General features: G+C 39.4%; 1 protein-coding gene across 2 annotated transcripts in view; it reads left to right on the plus strand.

The window, feature by feature from the left end:
* ATXN7 (ataxin 7) overlaps positions 1 to 16,126 on the plus strand; it is a 62,096-nt gene extending 45,970 nt beyond the window's left edge. The window contains exons 2-9 of one of the 2 annotated variants that reach the window (XM_009329494.1): positions 4,319 to 4,568; positions 5,253 to 5,515; positions 6,299 to 6,381; positions 8,118 to 8,383; positions 8,806 to 9,004; positions 9,897 to 10,018; positions 10,320 to 11,280; positions 12,604 to 16,126. In XM_009329494.1, coding sequence (XP_009327769.1) covers positions 4,319 to 4,568; positions 5,253 to 5,515; positions 6,299 to 6,381; positions 8,118 to 8,383; positions 8,806 to 9,004; positions 9,897 to 10,018; positions 10,320 to 11,280; positions 12,604 to 12,621 — 2,162 coding nt within the window. In that variant the 3' untranslated portion in view covers positions 12,622 to 16,126. Of the gene's footprint in view, positions 1 to 4,318; positions 4,569 to 5,252; positions 5,516 to 6,298; positions 6,382 to 8,117; positions 8,384 to 8,805; positions 9,005 to 9,896; positions 10,019 to 10,319; positions 11,287 to 12,603 lie in introns of those variants that run through there. The other variant, XM_009329493.1, reaches the window with a different exon arrangement.
* Positions 16,127 to 20,079: the final 3,953 nt, after the last annotated feature.

The following is a 20,079-nucleotide window of genomic DNA, read 5'->3' on the forward strand; positions in this document are numbered from 1 at the left end:
AGGAACATTTTGAAAAACTTTGAGTGTTGTTACTCTTTTTTTTTTTTAAGCATAGAGCAAAGACAGTAGCATTTTAGGAAAAACAGAATATTTTTCTCTATAGAAGGGTATCATCTTTTATTTTAATATAGAAATAAAGTTATAAATTACAGTAAGTCCAAGTGGTTACCCATTGCTGGAAGAATAAGAAGTAGTAGCCAAACATGGTGAGAAGCTTTCTTTTTTTTCTTTCCCCCTTTTTTTTTTCTTCCCCTTCCAGGTTACTTTTTTGCATTTTGTCAGAAATCAGTGCATGTTTAGTAGGAAATATATAATGGAAAATAAGATTTTAAACCCAAGAAAACTGGCAGCCAGACTCAGGGCCAAGTGAAGCTGTTTAATTTTTTTTTTTAAAAGCTCTTGAAGAGATTTAAGTTATCAATATCCATTTTATCAGGAAGTTCTGTGTGGTTTGGCAGTATGTATATATAATTCTTGCTCAGCCATAAGTCCACTAGCACACAAACTATCACTGTATTTTTCCAAATTGATAGTTAACAGATATCCCGGTCACTGAGCAGAGACAGCCTTTGCTGGGATGCCGTCTCTTTTCACAGCTTTCCAAATCTCTGTACAGCCCTTCTCCTTAGGGTCACAAATATGTTATATAAATGCAAAGATATTTAGGGAGGAGTTTTAGTCTTGAATGCAGCTTTCATTTTAGGTCAGATTCCACCCAGTGCTGTGGGATCAAGGAAGACTTTCAGGTTCTTTGTCCAAAGCCAAAACTTATATCTTTCTGATATTTAAAAAACAAAATAATCCCTAAGTAACAACCCCTCCCCCCAAAAAAAATCATCCAAATTTTAGAGCTTAGAATCGTGTTACACAGGTGCAGTATTTGAAATATCACTTTGATGTGTTATAAAAGCAATCATGACATTAAAAAATTGTTTTTCTTTCAAGAGTTATGTGAAGGGAAGGGACGTGAGTGCTAACTTTTAAAATTTGAAAACTGAACACCTGGAGATAATTATATTTTTAAATGTTTTCAGGCTGAGTCAGAGTTAATGGCAAATGGGAACCGTATTAGATTGGCAGATGATTAGTAGAATTTATCATTATAATATGCTTAGCATAATAAATATGGTGGTCTTGATTATTCAGTGACAGTTTGCGTAGTAATTTTTCCATTAAAAGACTATGTCAGTCTGTCAATAAATACATTCATTAGATCAAGTATGCCATGCTTAAAACATGTCTGGTTTCAAAAATAATACTAGCTTTCTCCAATAAGACAAGACATCAGTAGTATTCAGATGTTTACAAAACAGACTTTAAGCAGATTTCACTTAAAAACATGAGTTTTATAAAAAGACTGAAACACTAAATGTAAGGAAATCCTAGTAGCAGCCCTACCTCTACTTGTACGTAAGTCAACACAAAACGGGTCCAGGCAGGTTACAAAAAATTAGCTGAAAAGTCTTCTCAATTTGTTGATAAACTACACAAGTTGTGGTTACATACAGAAGGAGTGAGTGAAGGTTTCACAGACTTAAAATGTTATAATATCTCTTTCAGAAATTGTCCCAAAATTCTAGAAAAAGGTCATTTGGCTTTTGTGTCTGTGTGTGCATGTTCAAATCGTACGTCTGTCTGTAGAATGGAAATTCTGTCTGACAGGTAGACTGTAATCTTGGTGTGTGATCAGCCATTAGCCTTAGTTCTCTTTTGAGAAGGTAAAATTTTTTTTATTATCAACAGTTTAAAACACTTTCTTTTTACATTAACTCACTTGTATTGAGACTGATGCTATGAAACATTCATGCAATTAGTAGTCAGTAACATCTCAGTTTAGTACGAGAACAGTACCAGTTAAAGTTGCCAGAAAAGAAGTGTTCATATAATTTGGATTAATAGCTGAGATTAACATTTTGTCTAGTTTATTCCTAATGATAGGACACAAGGACTCAGTCTTATTCTAGTCCCTTTCTCTTCTCATCTGCCAGGTTTTCTCCAAGGAAGTAACACCCTCTCCTCCTTCCCAAAAAAAAAAAAAAAAAAAAAAAATCAAAAGAAGCTCCCAAAGATTGCATTAGTCATCCCCTGGTTTATTAGAGATTATTTGTAACTGTGATAAGAACTTGGACTTTGAATTTTCTAAATATACAGAAGGTGGAAGAGTATTGAGCAATTTTTCTCATTATCTCGCAGAGTAATCTCACAGGGTGTAGCATCGCTGAACTAATGGCCCTCAAATAGTAACTTATCAGAGCTGCTCAGGGATTCTTGCCATTGCTATAAAAAGACATTTGGCAATAAGCAGTATGTCATATTAGAAGCACAGCCATTTACTAGAACGTAAATACACTAACATACTTCACTTACAAACTCTTCAATGGCATCTGGTTCTAGAAAACTAAGTAGATGATTTTGAACATCATAGATAACTAGTCGTTCTAAATACTATAATTTTAAAGCAGTTGTGTCTTGAGATGGGTGATAAATTACTGTATTTGTTACGTATTTCTGTTGGGCATTTCGCCTGACCTCTCAGAGCTTTTTGGTAAATACTAATTAAGAAGTGATGACTCTTTTGCAGAAGGTTCGTCAGGTAGTTGGCACTCATTTTGCTGTTAAACAGAGAAACACACATCACTTGGTTCAGCCTCAGAGATCATTTCTTGACTGGAGTTTCCTAGTCTAAGCTCTGTGCTTGCTTCCCCCCGCCTCCCCGAGCTAATGAACATATCTAAAATGCTGCTTCCCCATCTCTGTAAGAAATTAGCTTGCCAGGTGTTAGACTCCTATGTCCTCCTCTTGCACTGCTGGAGCGGCTTGACTTTTTTTCCCCTGGTTATTGCTGTTGCTCTCTGTTACAGTCTGGCTTGCAGGAGCCGTGCAGCGGGTGATGTGCCGGACGACATTGGTGCAGGGCTGGTGCTGTCTTGTTTGATGGCTCCCAGCTACAAATGGAGTCCTGGTTGGTCATCATCTGAGTGGCGTATGATTGCTGTGTTTAGGACTGGGGGGAAGATAGGTCATATAAGCAGAACACGGATGTATTGATTCACATTTGCCAGAAGCGTTACAGTCTTCCGTACAGGTTGCAGGGGACTAGACTTTCGCTCTTGGCTGTAGTTGTTGTAACTTCATGAGTAGCCTGCTTCTTTCACAGTTTAGTAAACTTAAGTCAGAATCTGTAAGCTGATCCTGGGATCAATCAGTGGTGGATTTGGGCACCTTTAACAATACTTGGCTGAGAAAGAGGTGTTACTGCTGTTGAGGAGAAAGGTGCCTTTCCACTCTGCTGATAGACCTGCTAATTCTTGGTTCTCTGGTAGTTTGCATATACTTGATTGCCAGACAGGTCTCTTAAGCAGGTGGTGATTACACAGATCATCAAGGAATCACAGGTGTCCAAGTATCAGTCCAGCAAATGTTCAATTAACATGTCCATGTGTAGGCAGAGCTGGGTACTCCCTGGAGCTGTCAGGTGTTTTGTGACTGAGAATTCATTGTTCCAAAGAACTACCTTTATAATATACACTATTTTAACTGAAGTGGTGCCAGCAATATATTAATGTTAATGGTTTAATAGTAATTAAATAATTTCTTTTCCATCACATTCATTGATGGAACCTGACCACTCTTAATTCAAATGTTGAGGTTTTTTTTTTTTGGTAGAGGAATATCTGTTGCTCCTTTTGGTGTTGTTCCTAAACAGAAATCCTATAGAATTAATAAGAGGAAAACAAAACAACCCCCCCCCCCCCCCCCCAACACTGCGAAAGCCAATGTAGGTCAATACTTGAGCTGCTGTTCTCAGGGGCGTTCCACACTGAAGGTCTAGTAGACCATACCAAAAGGTTGTCGTGAAGTGAACGTTAAAATGTTGGCTCCAATATAATTCTGACCATTAGGAGGCATACTCACAGATAATTGTTATCCTTTGAGGAAGTACACTATTTAAGCTTGCTTGGCCTGAGGATAAGGGTCTCTTTGCTTTGTGTGTCTGAGGTCTACGTCTGATTCTCACTTTCTTGTTCTTTAAGATGGAGAGAGAGTGGGGAATGTTATTAAAAGCTAAGCTTTAGTGGCTGAGGAACGTAGCTCCCAAAGTTAAGAGACTCCCGTAACCGGCTGGGGACCAGCAATGAGTGGAGGGAGCCTCATCCGTTACAGTGAGGCTTGAATCCTCTGTGCTCTGTGTGTGGCAGGGGACCTCCCAAGCCAATAAAAGAAAAATGTTAACGGAGTAAATGACAACATGAAGTATTTAAGAATTGTTTCTGTATGGGAGCTTAAACCCCCTTTTTTTTTTCCCCTTCCTTTTCAGAAAGAAGACACAGCTCCTCCAGCAAGCCGCCTTTGACTCCTCCCTCCTCTTCAGTATTTTCCCTCATTTCATCTTTCCCTTCAAAAAACAAAGGTAGCAGTGGAAGTGGGAGCAATCGTTCATCCAGTGGAGGTACTAGTGCATCATCAAATTCCAAGTTGTTGAAAACACCCAAAGACAAGCTGCAGATCAGCGGAAACAACAGGTTAATGCATTCGGTACAGCATAGCAAAGTTCCCCATGATAAAATGTGAGTATGCGTTTTGACAAAGGGTTAAATGTTATTACTTGCATAGACACTGCTATATCAGTAGAATTTTCTTTTGTTTCAGAGCGTTTTTGGTTTAAGAGATAATCACTTTAAACTCCTCCAGATCTCTTCCAGGAGCCTAGTCTAAGTTTATAGATAATACTCATGACTATAACGCTTGCAAAGCTGTATCTTAAATCACTATAGATAAAGGTCACTTTACTAGGGGCTCTTAATTCTTTGATCTAATCTGCATACTTTGATCATGAGCGAGTTTTAGCTCTGATTCAGGTAATTTTTGACCTGCACGTGTGTGATTGCAGAACTGATAATATAATTTACCGTCACAGAATGGGGCATTTCTCACTGGACATAACAGGCCCATTCCAATTGCTTTGGTGATATGCTGTGTCTGGGAATCCAAATAACAGTTTCTGAAGTCCCTGATGTCTCTCTGAAGTACTTACAAGGAAATGGGGAAAAGAGAACAGAAGAGATTGTGGACATCATAAAAAATGTGAAAATAAAAAAGATAATAAGAAAACTGGGGAAAAAAGGAGGAAGTTCTACATTTGCATTGTGAATAAATCAGAGTATTCTTGAGTAATAACATATTTTAAGTACTTTTTATAATTTATGACTGTAATTTTCAATTTTCGCCCCTTTGTTTTTCATAAATAATAGTATGACTCCATCTGTCAAAGTGGAAAAGATTCATCCAAAGATAGATGGTGCCCAACTGAAAGCTGCTGTTGGTCCAACTTGTTCTACTACTGTGAGTTCCTCAATAAAGACTGGCCTTAATTGTCCCTCAATACCAAAGCCACCCTTGCCTTCCCCTGGACAGATACTGAATGGTAAAGGTCTTCTCTCTGTGCCTCCATTTTTGGAAAAGAAACCTGAAGAAAATACAAATAATAGGAAATTTTTACATAAAAGATTGTCAGGTAATTGTTTTTAATTATTATTTGCTATATTCCTCTTAGTAGTGTATCTATAGAAATACATATATAGAATATATAGAAATAAGTTTCAAAAGCAAATTGAAGACTTTTATAACACTGTAACTTGTAATTAGGTACGTTTTATATATTGGAATTTAAATCTATAAGTTGGCATACTCCTAAAGGATGGAAACAACTTGAAATGTGGTTATTGCTTTCAGAAACCATACAGACCTCGAAGGCCTGTCAGTACTTAGTTTTAAAATTACACTTTTCTACTATCTTTAAACACTTTCTTTTCCTTCTTTCTATATGGAAGGTCCAAGTGTACATAGAAAATGGAACAACTAGCACCTCATAAACTCAAAAATGTAAACCCAGCCTGCTCTTTACACTTCAAACACAATAACTTTAAGTGTTAGTAGAATGGTAGAAAAGTTCTTAACACCAAAACCAACAACAAAACCACCATTTGTTTGTCTCAGTTCATACTGATGGTGACCTCTAATCCTAACGTGCAGGATCTACTCCTCCTTTGGGGTCCCTCACAGCTGTAAATTTCTCCATTCTCTTTGTAGACTTGAGATCTGTATTTCAGCACACCATAAACTTGCTGAGAGTGTAGAAAATTTTATTTGTACAATTTTATTGTGCATTTTTATTTGTACAGTTGCCTGTGTTACATTTGAAAACAGTTTCCAATGTGGTTAATTTTTATAATGAAAATAAATATTAGTATTTCAAAATGTCTTTTGATAACTTTTCAATACTGTGTACCTTTGACAGAGAGAGAATTTGATCCTGATATATACTGTGGTGTCATTGATGTGGAAACCAGGAAACCTTGTACTAGGTCTTTGACATGCAAGGTAGGATATCTTAATCAGAATAAGATTATGTAAAGTTTTAATTCAATTTCCTGAGGAATATGACAGAAAACAGAAAACTACAGATTTTTGCTGTCAGTAATTACCACTATAAATGGTACCTCTTAAAACATGTTGCCCAGAACCAAGAAGGAATTGTTTTCGAAGTTCAGTTCATTATTTATTCAAAAACATATTTCTTGAAGTAACCTGGAGATTGTATCTTTGTATAAAACTTTTAAACGTGGATGCTGACATGGGACAGATTATATTACTCCACATGTAGGGTAGTAGGTGGCCGGCATGTTCTTTTTGGGGATAACCTTTGGGTCGTAGATGAATTTTAAAATTCCTCTTAAGCATTAAAGGTATTATTTGTTTATGCAGGATTTAAATAAATCAAGCTCCTCCCTTCTCACGCCCCCTCCTTTCCCCCCAGCAGAGCCTGCAGCAGATACTTAGGAGGTATTTGTGTAAATGCTAATGCTGCTTGATGTATGACTACAGCCAACTCAGAAATGAGTCTTCTGAAAAAGCCACGGAGTATGCCTAGGGGTCAAACTCGAAATTAAACAATCCATAAAAACTTGCGGTCAGATGAAATGTGTCCCCTGGCTCAAAAATCTTGGGGGACAGAGGGGTATCACTTAGTCCTGAGGAACCAAAAAGCCAGATCCCCTGCAACTGTGTAATATTTTAGCTACTTTCCTGCAAAGCAGGTAAACTGTCAGTAGGGGAAGCATCTGGTAAATAAACCACCTACGGAACAAAGGTAAATGAAGCTGGTACTAATGACCCAGAGGAATTGAACTTGAACACATTGCCCTTTTGGAATTACAGGGGGGAGGCAATTGTTTTGCTAATAGAGGAGGGAAAAGATTCAAGATTTTACAAGAGAACGTAGGCAAATCAAAAGTGTAATAGAGAAAAAAAGTAAAAATGTTTCTCAGCAATTCCTTATATTATACCTACTCTCAAAATATTTTTCGGAATTGCTATTTGTGTCTGAATTATGTGATGATAATTTTTACCTGCTAAAATGAACCCAATCAAACCTTTTATGCCGTATGAAAAAAGGTATTGTATGTGACTTTAACAATTCAGAAAAATGATTTCCATCTATTTCACTTTACCTAGAATTTGGGCCATATACACACATACACATCTTACCATGTGTAGCATTCAGGACACTCAAAGGACTTTGAGTTCTGTCTGACTCTGGATTCTGCTGTATTTTTTTGCATTCCTTAATATCTATTTGATTACATTAGTTTTCAAGGAATATATTAGTATATAGAAGGAAGCAAAGTATTTTTATAAATATTTTTCATGTGTCCCATTAAAAGTCTGATTTTAAACATTATTGTGTTAAATACTTTCTTAAGTGGAAGTAAATATTTAGTACTTTTGGTTGTGCACTAGTTGGCAATTAAAATATCAATGCAAAAAAGATTTTCAATTCTAGTCTTAACAGTGCAAGAACCTTGGCAGTTTCTTTTTTAAAAAGAAATTTGAAAGAAGCCTTTCACTCAATTGCTGGGTTGGTTTTTTTTTTTCCAGACAGGGATATAATCATCCACCAAGCAATTTTAAAGTTGTTTTCTAAGTCATTCTTCCATTTGTTTACTAAACCATGAGTGTGATGATTTTCTGTTTTAGAGCTCTAGACACGTGTTTTGAGTGTTTGATTTCCACAAATCTAATAGCCTGGGATTAATGATTTATTCATGGTTTTGCAGACACATTCCTTAACCCAGCGGAGGGCTGTACAGGGTCGAAGAAAACGATTTGATGTGTTATTAGCCGAGCACAAAAGCAAAACCAGGGAAAAGGAACTTCTTCGACATTCGGATCATCATCAGCAGATGCCCCCTCTCAGGGAACCACATCCCTCACCTACTAAAACTTCCCAGGAGCTGCACCAAAATTCTTACGGAGTTACTCTTACAGAATCAAAGCCTTTATTACCTAATAAGCCCAAACCTCACCCCCCCAGTCTTCCAAGGTAAGGAAAATCTGCAGATCCAATGGTATGAAATTAATGCTGGTAGCTGCGTCAGGTGGATTTTGAAAGAGCGATATGGATATGTTGGACAGGGCAGTATTTTTGCTCTAGGCCTGGTGACTGTCTGTCTGCAATTAGCAATTACATGCTGAGCTGTAACTCCTAGCAAGGAGGGTTTGGTGTTTCAAACAGTAAAAGCTGACTTGCATCAATGAAAGTGGTTCAGCAACGATTGAGCAATGCTGCTTTTCCAGGGGTACCATACCTCCTGTCCTTCCTCTCGGTAGATGTGTTACGAGACTATGGAAAATATCAGAAATCTGTTAATGTAGATTTCCTTCTGTCAGTAATAGTAAGCACTTAAGCTTGGAATTTTTAACTAGACTTAGTTCAATAACACCTTTACTGCTTGCCTTGCCCAGGCCTCCGGGCTGTCCAGCCCAGCACAGTGGAAATGCCCCTAGCGAGTCTCCTTCTGTCCACGAGTCCCCGCACCCTCCCTTGCCTGCAGCTGAGCCAGCATCTCGGTTATCCAGTGATGAGGGAGAATGTGATGAAAAAGAAGAGCCTGTTGAAAAACTGGACTGTCATTATTCAGGTCATCATCCTCAACCAGCCGCTGTACGTTTTAAGTAAAAGTTAACCTTGGTCTCTTGCTGGCTCTGAACTTGTAAACAAATTACTTAGGGGTTTTAAGGGTGGTTTTCTATTGGGTATGCGATTGATATTTTTTTTTTCCGTAGATTTTAAGAAAATTATTTTGTTGCCTAGTAGGCAGTGAAGGTTTAACTGTAGTTGCAAAGTAAACGTGCTAAAGAAATATGTTTAGAGCTCACTTCGCCAATCCAAAAGAAATCAAAATGCCAAAATACCAAAGATTAAATTGGTAACTGCTCTAAAGGGCTGTGGTTTTGGAATAAGGACATGTAAACAGTGCCTTTTTGGTGAGATTTTGTTACTGGACTTTTCCACACACACACACGCACATTTTTTACTCGAGGTGCCAATCATCACAGTAAAGGTAGCTGTAATGTGTTGTTTTAATCTCCTTTTTTTTAAAACAGACTACGAGCAGATAGCTCCTCAGAAGTAGACGTTAGAGATATATATAATGTTTTTATACGCACACTACTGTCCTTCCCTGTTTAATCAGAGGGATTCAAATTTGACCACTGTTTTTGGCCATAAGTATGGGAGTATTGGATGGGAAGAAAATGATCCCAATATACCAAGGGATATTGCATTGGTATCTCCTTCCTGTGTGTCTCTGAATAATAAATCGGTACCATCACATGGAAAAATTTAAATATTTAAATTTAAATTTAATTTTAAATTTAAAATTTAAAATAGTTGTTATACCATAGAAATAAAAATTCTAGTTTATATATTTTTATCCTTGATTTAAACAGCTAAAAGCGTATTCGTTTAGCAATATTTATTTATAAACAAGTGCATTGTTATTCAGAGAGTTGTTACTGAAAGCAGAAACACCAATAAAAATCTGTCTTTTCAGTTTTGCACATTTGGTAGTCGGCAAATTGGAAGAGGTTATTACGTGTTTGACAAGCGGTGGAACCATGTTCGATGTGCACTTGACTTCATGTTGGAGAAGCATCTTAATTCACAGATGTGGAAGTGAGTAGAAGTGAAAGAGTTCTTATTCTTCTTGGTATTTGTAGAAATACATAAAGCCTGTGCTTCTAGTTAAGGAACAGTAATCTTGTGTTCAGATTAATCAGATCAAGGGTTGATAGTCTATGCTTTGCGCTTTTTGCAACAATTAACTATTAATTTAATAAAATCAGTTAATAAAAGATTTTAGTGGCATTAATCAACGTCAAGGTACAATCACTTTAACGTAGCATTATTAGACCGGGTATTATTCCGAAGAATGGTAGCTACATAGGTTTTTCTTTGTTTTTCTGTTCACCTGCAGGAAAATTCCTCCGGCATCTAGTAACACAGCATCAGTTCGTGCACCACATCGGACAAACTCGATGCCTGCTTCACAGTACGGTGTCGGTGCAGCAGGTTTCCTCCTACCCACCACGGTTATGTCATCGCCAGCATTGGTATCTCCTTCCTGTGTGTCTCTGAATAATAAATCGGTACCATCACATGGAACGACACTAAATGCCAATCCTGCTACTTTGGGTGCAGTGGATCCTGTCTGCAGTATGCAATCAAGACAAGTGTCTTCATCCCCTTCAACACCTACAGTGCTTTCCTCTGTACCTTCACCTATGCCCAGCAAACCTCAGAAAATGAAATCCAGCAAATCTTTTAAACCTAAGGAATCTTCTGCTGGCAGTGGCACCTGTAACAGTACCGGCAGCGTCAGTAGCAGTGGCGGCTCAGGAAAGAAGCGTAAAAACAGTTCCGCACTGCTAGCACCTTCTCATTCCACAGAGTCCTTTAGAAAAAACTGTGTGGTTAACTCTGGAAACTCTGGGACCTCCTATCATCCATCGGTGACAGCTTCGTCCCACAGCGTTGGCCTCAACTGTATGATGACTAGCAAAGCTAACTCTGTTAGCCTCAAACATGACCAATCAGGGAGGGGTCCTCCGACTGGAAGCCCTGCAGAATCGATAAAGAGAATGAGTGTGATGATGAACAGCAGCGACTCCACGCTCTCCTTAGGGCCGTTTGTTCATCAGTCCAGCGAGCTGACTGTGAATTCGCACAGCAGTTTTTCACATTCGCATACTTCCCTTGACAAATTAATAGGAAAGAAAAGAAAGTGCTCACCTGGTTCAAGCAGCATAAACAGCAGCAGCAGCAGCAGCAAATCAAACAAAGTTGCCAAATTGACATCGGTGAACAATGTTCATGCAAAACACACTGGTGCAATCCCAGGGACGCAAGGGCTGATGAACAATTCTCTCTTTCATCAGGTATGAAATTTTGTCTCGAACTAAGCCAATACGAACACGCCTCTTCACGTGCTTATATTAGATGTGTTCTCTTAATTATTAGCTAGCTAATTCCAGATCCTATGAAAGTAAAAGATAGTTCTCTTATTTGTCCACTACTCAAAATGAGTGTTTTTATAGTACATTTACGCAAGATTTTTATAAACACTCTCATAAAGTGTAGCTTTCTTTTTTAAAGTAACCTTCAATATGACGTTCCAAGTTCTTTAGATGTTGCCTGTGAATTGCTCTCAGATGAAATTCGGTCCTCACATTTAAAAAAAATAATTTTAAAAGTAAATCTTGCCAGCCGTGGAGCTGAGCTGCACGTCTCAGCCTGACTTCTTGTTTCTGTGTCAGTAATAAACATTCTACAAAGCGGAACATAACGATGCTGATAACAGAACTGTGATACTGTGATAAAATAAGCCTATTATCCCAAGGTGTCATTGGCTAACTTCTTAGTAATAACGAGATTAAATGTTATAAATAAGATAGAAACCTTTTTAGTCAGTAAAGCAAACAGATTTACTCTAAAGGAAGCAGATCTCCTGAATACATAAGATCCCATTTTAAAAATTAGTTTGGGGGTTTGTTTTTTTTTTTTTTAAACAAATCGCACTGGAAAAATAATGTATTGGGAAGGAAAGTTCCTGAGAAATTAGGATGAGAGATAATTTGGAAACCGGTAGCTCAGACTGCTTAATAAAACTATTCAAATTGGCTTGGAGGATCACTTGGAGGGGTAAAAATAATTTGATACAGCTCGAGGAGAGTATAGAAGATGGAATTTTAGAGAGTAGCTATAATAGTAGATTTTTTGAGATTGAAAACCCAAGAAATTTTTTGTTTCCTCTGGTGCTAATAACCTGAAATCTGTGTACCTGGAGAGCCAGGAGGTCAGCAAGAGCTTTTTTCAGAATGGTTTCTGAATTTTCAGTTTCAGCCACAGAGGAAGATTTTCACCATATGTTGTGTTTACTGTAACGAGAAAAGCGTTCAGATGGCTGAATGTGTTTTTGGACTTATTTAATATTTACTATTTCAAGTGTGCAATATAAATGCAGGAGAAATAGAATTTGAGTGAATTAAGGATGGAAATCCTGTCCGAAACCATTATAACTTTAAAGAGCTCTAGCTTGAGAATTGTCAAGTCTTGGAGAAGCCAACTGCATGTTAGTGGTGTCGCATTGTGCCTGCTGATTCTCCCCAAAATATGCTCTTGTTATCCAGAAAATGTCTTAAGGGCGTCTGCTCTAACAGCCTGGCTCACTCACCCTTCTCTTTCTTTTGCTTGCTCAAAAGCCGAAGGCACGTCCCTGATAGCTGAATGCACCGTGGTGAGAAACGAACTGGACAATTTTCACTACAAGCAAAACCTCCATCTGGAATTCTGGACTCCAAGATGCCTTGAGTTTTCCCAACTTCCCATGGTCCTCAGGTGTGGAAATCTACTGGACTGTCATTTAAACAAGGAATTTCCCTGAAGCCATGTCTGTAGCAGCAAATATACTAGAAATGGACACTGGATGAAGTTCAGCCACATAATTGCTCTTATCAGTGTTAACGGTGGTCTGGACTGTTTGCTACAAATCTGTGAGATTTTACTTACAGGAGTACATCATCTTGCCACTATTTGACATAGATTGGCTGGGCAAACGAATGTTTTCTGGGGGGAAATAAACGTTACTGTGGACTTATTTTTATACTGATGGTGTCTTTTGTAGGTGATAGCTAACCAGACAGACACCCTCAATGGAGAGGACCCCGCGACAAGGGGGAAAAATGTGTGAGGCACAATGGAAAGAAGCCCTCAAGAAGGGAATATGGCTTTAGTGTTTTTATAGCAATGTTCCTTTAATGGAATATAAAAATAGCACAATTCAAAAAAATAGTCTGTGTTTTGCCCAGCCTTTTGCAAGTAATTTAGGATAAGAAGCTATCAGGAGTTTAAAACAAAAGAAAACAAACCCAACAAAAAACAGAAAAACTTGTTTGAGGCAATCGCTCAGAAAACAAGTATAAAAATGTCGTACTTGCATGACACACAACCTATTTTCTATCCTTTTGAATAAGATTTGATTGCAGAAGAAAATAAGTTAGTTTAGGTTTTTTTAAAAATCCCAAAACATGAAACAGACAAAGGCAAATAACCTCTAAAACTATATGCCCAAAGAACGTATTTATTGACCTATACCGTATACCATAGGCCTTTGTTATTTAAAAAAAAACCCACAGTTGTATTGGTTAAATTAGGCTGGATTTGCCTTCCAGCCGGTAAAAATAGCCCTTTTAAAACTAATTATTTAAAGTATTTAAATATTTTCTAAAAAACATAAAAGTCAGTTACTTTATGCCTTGTTTGTATAACTAAATCGTTAACGTGTTACGCTTTCAACCACTCAGTACGATTCTTTTCAAAATTCTGGAATAAACGCCAATTTGACAGCCGAGTTCACCGTAAAGCGCAGATGTGTGCGTCACAGTCATCCCACACCTACCCAGGCTTTGCGAATAAAGGGGGCTTTACACCGTTTTATATAGTCCAGTCAATTTTTATGAAATACTTTGTCTTGCTTCAAAACACCTCAAAAGTGAATTCCGCTAAAGGGCTTATTGTATTATGATTTGTCTGGATGTTTTTAAGTTTTTCAACATCAGGTAAAGTCTCAAAACTGACTAAACTTTTATTAAGAGGCAAAGCAAAGGAAAACAAATTCCTAACCAAGAAGATATTTTTTTTTTTTCCTGCCTTAAAGGGGCACCAGCTATTGCTGAGAAGAGACAATCTGAGCCTGTCCAAGTGTTCGCGTAGCCCAGCCTTCTCCCCAGTTCTGGTGGCAAGTAGTACATCAGGGAATCCAAAGCCACTCTGAGTAGCAGTTGCTTAGTTGTTTACCTAACAATGCTTTCAGTTTAACCTGAACTTGCTACGAAATCATTGTTACACAGCAAAACAACAAGAAGCCTCTATGCAGACACTTTAGCTTTGAATCGATACGAAAGATCACACTGAGAAAAGCAACGTACTAGAGACGCTTATTATGCAAACTTTAAAAAAACAAACAAACAAACAAAAAAGACAACTTTTCAGGAACAAAAGGATTCGTATTTAATAAGATGCCCCGTTGAAAGGATTGTTAGGACTGCGATTGGTTTAACGTAAAAGGAACCAAAGTGATACGCCACAAAGAGAAATCAAAGCGTATTAAATCCTGCACGTTTGGAGTGAAATCCACGCGCTGATGAAGTCCCTGGGGCAGAGCTTCCGCTTCAGGATAGCGTCAGTCACAAGTGCAATCTGACACTTGATAGGCACAAAGGTAAAGGAAACAAAAATTTGGCAAGATTGAACGCTAGCGAGTTTGTGATCGAACTCTCCTCTGTTTTTTTTAAGGTTCTGTTGATCTGAAAGCATAAATGGCAAATCCGTGCTCCTTCGAGAGCATGCAGACGTGTTAAAAAGTGAATTCCTGACCGCTGCTCGTACAGAGCCAGTGTCTGCAGTCACCTGCGTCACGTGGGTTTAAGCCATTGGGAGTAAAGAGTTAGAGCATTGTAAATTCTGTCTGCCCTTGAGCATAGACCTGCTTAAATACTATGTTTTAGATCTTGGTTACAAGCAGAACATTGTTCCTGAAGCTTTTATTGTCACATAGTTCTTACTGTAAATAACTAAGGAAGCTTAAAATTAATGTTCCTTGCAAAATTGAATTTGCAGTGGCTGGGTTGTTTCTAGACAGATTTTGGTATTAATTTAAGAGATACAGTTTTTATAGTCTTTCCAACTTCTCGTTATGACTCCTGCAGTTTTCTTAACCTAAAAAATTGCTGCAATGATGAACAAAGAATTATACAAGAAAAAAAAAACATACTTTTGTATCTTTATTTTGGAATTTCTTGTTCTATTATAAATATTGAAGTATCCCTATTTCAGAAGACATATTTTGTTAATTGATTGTACATATTTAAATATGTATTTTTGCACAGGTCTTTTTTTCTTATATCCAGTTTTGGTACAATTGAGATCATCTAGTATTTATTTATTAATTAATTAAAAAAAAAAAAGCAAATACCTTTTTATAATTTGAAGTGGTTCACTGCCAAGCCAATAGTTAACATGCCTACTTTGCAACTTAAGGGATGCCTCCGTTTTGTGAAAGCTGTGTCCCTTCTCACGTCTTGGGAGTGGATACACGCAAACTATTGCCCGGGTCCTGCAGTCGGGTTCTGCCGCAGGAACCCGAGCGCAGGATTGGAGCCGAAATGGTCGATACGGCATTGCTTATCGGTTGCCTGATTCCCAGAAGACTACATTTAGTTAAGTGACACACTGCTTCTCTTTTTTTAGTGTGTGTGTGCGTGTGTGTGCGTGCGCATTTGTGTGGGTCTCATGTGGTTTAAAACTAACGGAAAAACTGAAAGTGCCTGATATAACTAGTTTTAAGCTTGGACTGTTTAGACAGCTTCTCCTTAAAAGACTTGAATGTTCAGTTGAAATTTTGGAGCTTGCTTTTTCCACCTATATATGATATACGTGTGCGTGTGTATATGTATGTGTGCATGTATATATATATACACACATACATATATATATATTTTTCTGAAATTAATGAGATGGGTTGACAAAAGAAAGCGAATGATGCTGGTAACTTTTGTAAAATCTTTTAATTAGAATACCTTGTGTTGGAACAATCCCATCGATAACTCATATTTAATATAATGCCGAGGGTTTGAAATATGGTTTTAACCAGCAGTTTAGTTAACTGTCTCATTTTGGGAAGGGAGGGAGAAGGGGAGTTACTCATTCATGAACGAAATAATTTAGAAAATGTTCAAAATATTCGGTATTCCAGGAAAACAAAACAGACAAAGAAAACCAAGTAAGTACCTCTTAAAACCATTAAAAAGTAAAGATGTGATTTCCACGTGACATTTCTAAGGCAGTTGTCTTCCTGTCAGAGTTCTCTTGCCAAGGAATCTCTCTCTCGTCTTTCACTCATTCTGTCCCGGAGGAGGGAATTGGGCTTAGAAAGATTCTTAAATGTTTCACTGTTCAGCAGAAAATAACCATTTTTACCTTTTGTGCAAGATATTTTACGTTTTAAAGATAATTTTAAAATGAGCACTACATAATGTCAATGTGAATGTAGGCCTTGAAAGCATCTTGCTCGGTGTTGAGCCTGGTTCTAAAAGCAATCTCCTGTGTAAAATGTGTGAATAGTTTGATAATTTGTATACATAATCAAGAGCATCGGATCAGCTGAACTCTGTGTTGGCTGCTGTATAGTACATGAACAAATGTCATGGGATAGAAAAATTACTTTGGATATTTAAAAGAAAAATAAATATATAGTCTATTTGTTTTGTAACAAGTTTCTGTAAATAAAATAATTTATACTATTTATAAGAAAAAGTTGTGCTTTGCTTCATGAAAAAGATTAGTTTGTTGAACAAACATGTTACTAAACAAGGCAATAAAATTAGGACTTTTCAATAAATGAGGTTGGTTGCATGGAATACACTATATGTTTCTGCTTCATTATAAAATCATTCACCATTAAAGGAAAACATTATCTGTATCGGTGCCTATGTGAACTAATTTCAGAGAATTGGATGTGGTCAAATTCTGTCACTGTGCCTCGGCATCGCGTGAGCGGCTGCAGAGTCGGCCCGGTAGGATCGGATCTTGACGTACTGCAGGGTTTTGGTACCTGGTTTTGAGAGGTGCCTGTATCGACTCCGCAGTATTTTTCCTGTGCAAAGGACGTTTTGTTATTTAAGGTTCACGCTTTTTATTGTTTCCTAAGTGGAATAATGAGAAGCAGCTTTTACCACCCCAAATGCGGTGTGTTGAGTGATCATGTTTCCTTTTCTTTGTTTTTCCTTCCAAAAAAGCATCTTCCCTCTCTTCACAGTTCAAAGACCCAGTGTGTGACTTCAACAGGTCAAATACTCTCGCGGGCTTTTCTCTGCCTGTGACTCGGGACTGGCGCGTGGTGGATGACTTCGGAGGAGCGGTTTGTAAAACCGGTAAAACTCCTGTTAGTGGGATAGGAATTCATAGTTACGTCCATGGCAACGCTTCCGTTACTCATTCTCTCTCGCTCGCTCTTCCCCCCTCCTCCCCCCCACCCTTTTTCTCTTACAACAGCAAGAACAAAGTTTTCTTTAGTATTTGGTACAAATGCTACAAGATATAAATGGGGGGTGAGGCAGCGAGCAGGTTCTGCTTTGCCTTTTTATAATGAGTACTTCTAATATTTCTACATTTAACTTATGTTTTGTGTTGACCGAAGATTTTTATTTATTTTCTATCTCGCCTTCCTGCGACTACCTTTCTTTTCTAGTAGCAGTTTCTAATTTCTGCTCCGTGCTCTAAACTGTTGGCACTGAGGTTGGTTGTGCTGGGCTGTGCAGGAGGCGGGAGCTCGCGCGGCAGAGCAGAGCTCTCTGCTTGTCATCACGTTCAGGCAAGTTCGTGACTCTGAGCTGCCTGCGTCTGCTTCAGAATTGAAGGCTGAACTCTGCATTTAACTGCATTTAAAACAGGGTTCTGTAGCCTCTAAAACTGGCAAGATGAAGAAAGAGGGGAAAAAGTTGCATTTATCCCATATAACCCTGAGCTCTTTGAGGTACCTGGGAGCTCTGCAGCTCTGGAGTGTCCTCCCTCTCCCCTTCCTTTACCGCGTTGGGCACCGCTACCGGCACCCCGCGGCGCAGTGCCGGGGAGCCCTGACCTCGGGGCAGAGAGCAGAGCTGCCCAGTGGGTTATCGCTTCTCCCAGCGACTCGCTCGGTCCGGTCGAGGGGTTTGTCATGCAAAATGCCTTCTGACCAGGTGCTGGAGTAGAGCCCCATAAACACAGGCTGACTTCCCTGAAGTGGACAGAGAGCAGTTTCTCTCCTGTCACTGATTGTCTCGCAGGAAAATACTCCAGTTTGTGTCCAGGAAGAGCTACTGGCTGATGAAGGATTTTGAGCCTGACAGGGCGTGCAATGCAAATCCAAATGTCCGAGGTTCTCTGTGTGTATGCTTTTGTGTACGTGCGCATATTGCCGATACCCTTTGCATTTAAAATGGAAGCTGGTGATGTGTCCTTGGAACCCGAAGGTGTCAGCCTTCTCCTGGCAGAGACGCGTTGGGCTCAAAGGCTCCAACCTGCCTCCGGTAGGAAAACTCCTAAATCCCGGTCCTGCCCCTGCAGCGCGTGCAGCTCTGGAGGCAGGGGTGCGCAGCTGACCCTGTGCCCTCGCTGCGTGCAGCCGGGCCGACAGCGAACGGCCCCGACACCCGTTGCCTTTGTAGGCTGAAGCGCTCCGTGGCCGCCGTTACTTACGCCAGCTACTGAAACAACCAATACAAGGGCTTGCAATTGGCTTTATTTAAATGCAAATTCCTGTTGGTTCATTATTATCACGTTCTGCTGCAACAAATAATCAAACACACGTGGCTTGTAGGATCCACCACGGGACTCTTAATTTGACTGAATGCTTTTCTCAGTGCTTTGGCTCAGAACTGCATTAGCTGCTGGATTTGTTCCTAACAAGCAGCATGAGATCTTTGTCGCGGAGAAATGGCATATGCTTGTTTTGGTTTTGTTTTTCTGGCCCACCAAACTTCAGGGAAATCTCAAAAACCTTTTCTGAGGTTGCTGAAACTAACCTGGAGTCAAACTTCATTGCGAAGGACGAAAACTGGCCTGAGAGATGCGGTCAGTCAAAAAGCCTTGTCCAAGCCCATGGGGAATGGCTACAGCTGACATCTGTAGCCACATCGGTACGAAAGCTCTCTCCAGCGTCAGCAGGGACAGCGCGCTGCTGCTCCGTTTAGCTGCTCTCCAACACGGTGCTGGAAATTTTCCTTGTCCTCCACTTTTTTGCGGTTGAGCTGCCTTCACCCGTGTCCCTTCCAGTCCACAACAGGTGACTTTTTCCAAGAGCGAGCGCCTTGTCTCTTGCCTGCAAGGCTAGACCTTAAACTCTGGAGCCCAGCATTTAGCGAGAGAAGAAGAAATGGAGCTGTCGGCAGGCCAGCAGACAGGTGAGCCAAAAAACGTCTGCACACGAACTAGATCTCACCCATTTTGTAGCAGCTCTACCGACAAACCCTACAACGCTCCATCTCCCGTCCTTCCCTCCTGCGTTCCCGAAGCTTAATGGCAGTGCACGTGTAGCAGAGCAAGGTGGAAAGCGTCCCTGTGGTGTGGCTGTATCGTGACATCTGTGTCTGATTCTGGCTACCTTGTCGGGAGTATGAAGTCAGCCTTCCAAAGCGAAATTGGAGAATGGCATTAGTTCAAGGGACTGCACAAGCTTAAATTACGAGAGAGAATGTACAACTTTGGCATGTGGACTATAAATCCACGGAAAGGTGTCAAGACCGAGGCATGAACGGGCGTGGCCGGAGTGCCACTCACGATCAGAGTTAAATAAATGGAAATTATGAGACTAAATAAACCAAAGGCAAAACTAACATGATCCCGGGACAGTGAAAGGTAACTTGAGGTTACTTCAGGGTTTAAAGGAAGCAGAAATCCTATCGCTTCTGATTTGATGTGGAAATGGGGGTAGGCGGTTAAAAATGATAGAGCAGAAAAAACTATGCCCTTGGTCAGCTCAAGGCCTGACCGCCCTGGACCCCTCAGCATTCCTACTCTTGGGAAAAGACTGTGTACCAGAGCGCTGCTGCTTTTTTCAGGAGAGCAGTAAACTGCTGCTCTGGCTACGCTGTGTGCATCCGGCTGTGGACGTCAGGAGGCGCTGGCTTTCCCTAACACTT

Source organism: Pygoscelis adeliae, unplaced genomic scaffold (genome assembly GCF_000699105.1).
Source record: "Pygoscelis adeliae isolate BGI_AS28 unplaced genomic scaffold, ASM69910v1 Scaffold148, whole genome shotgun sequence".
Lineage (NCBI taxonomy): Eukaryota > Metazoa > Chordata > Aves > Sphenisciformes > Spheniscidae > Pygoscelis > Pygoscelis adeliae.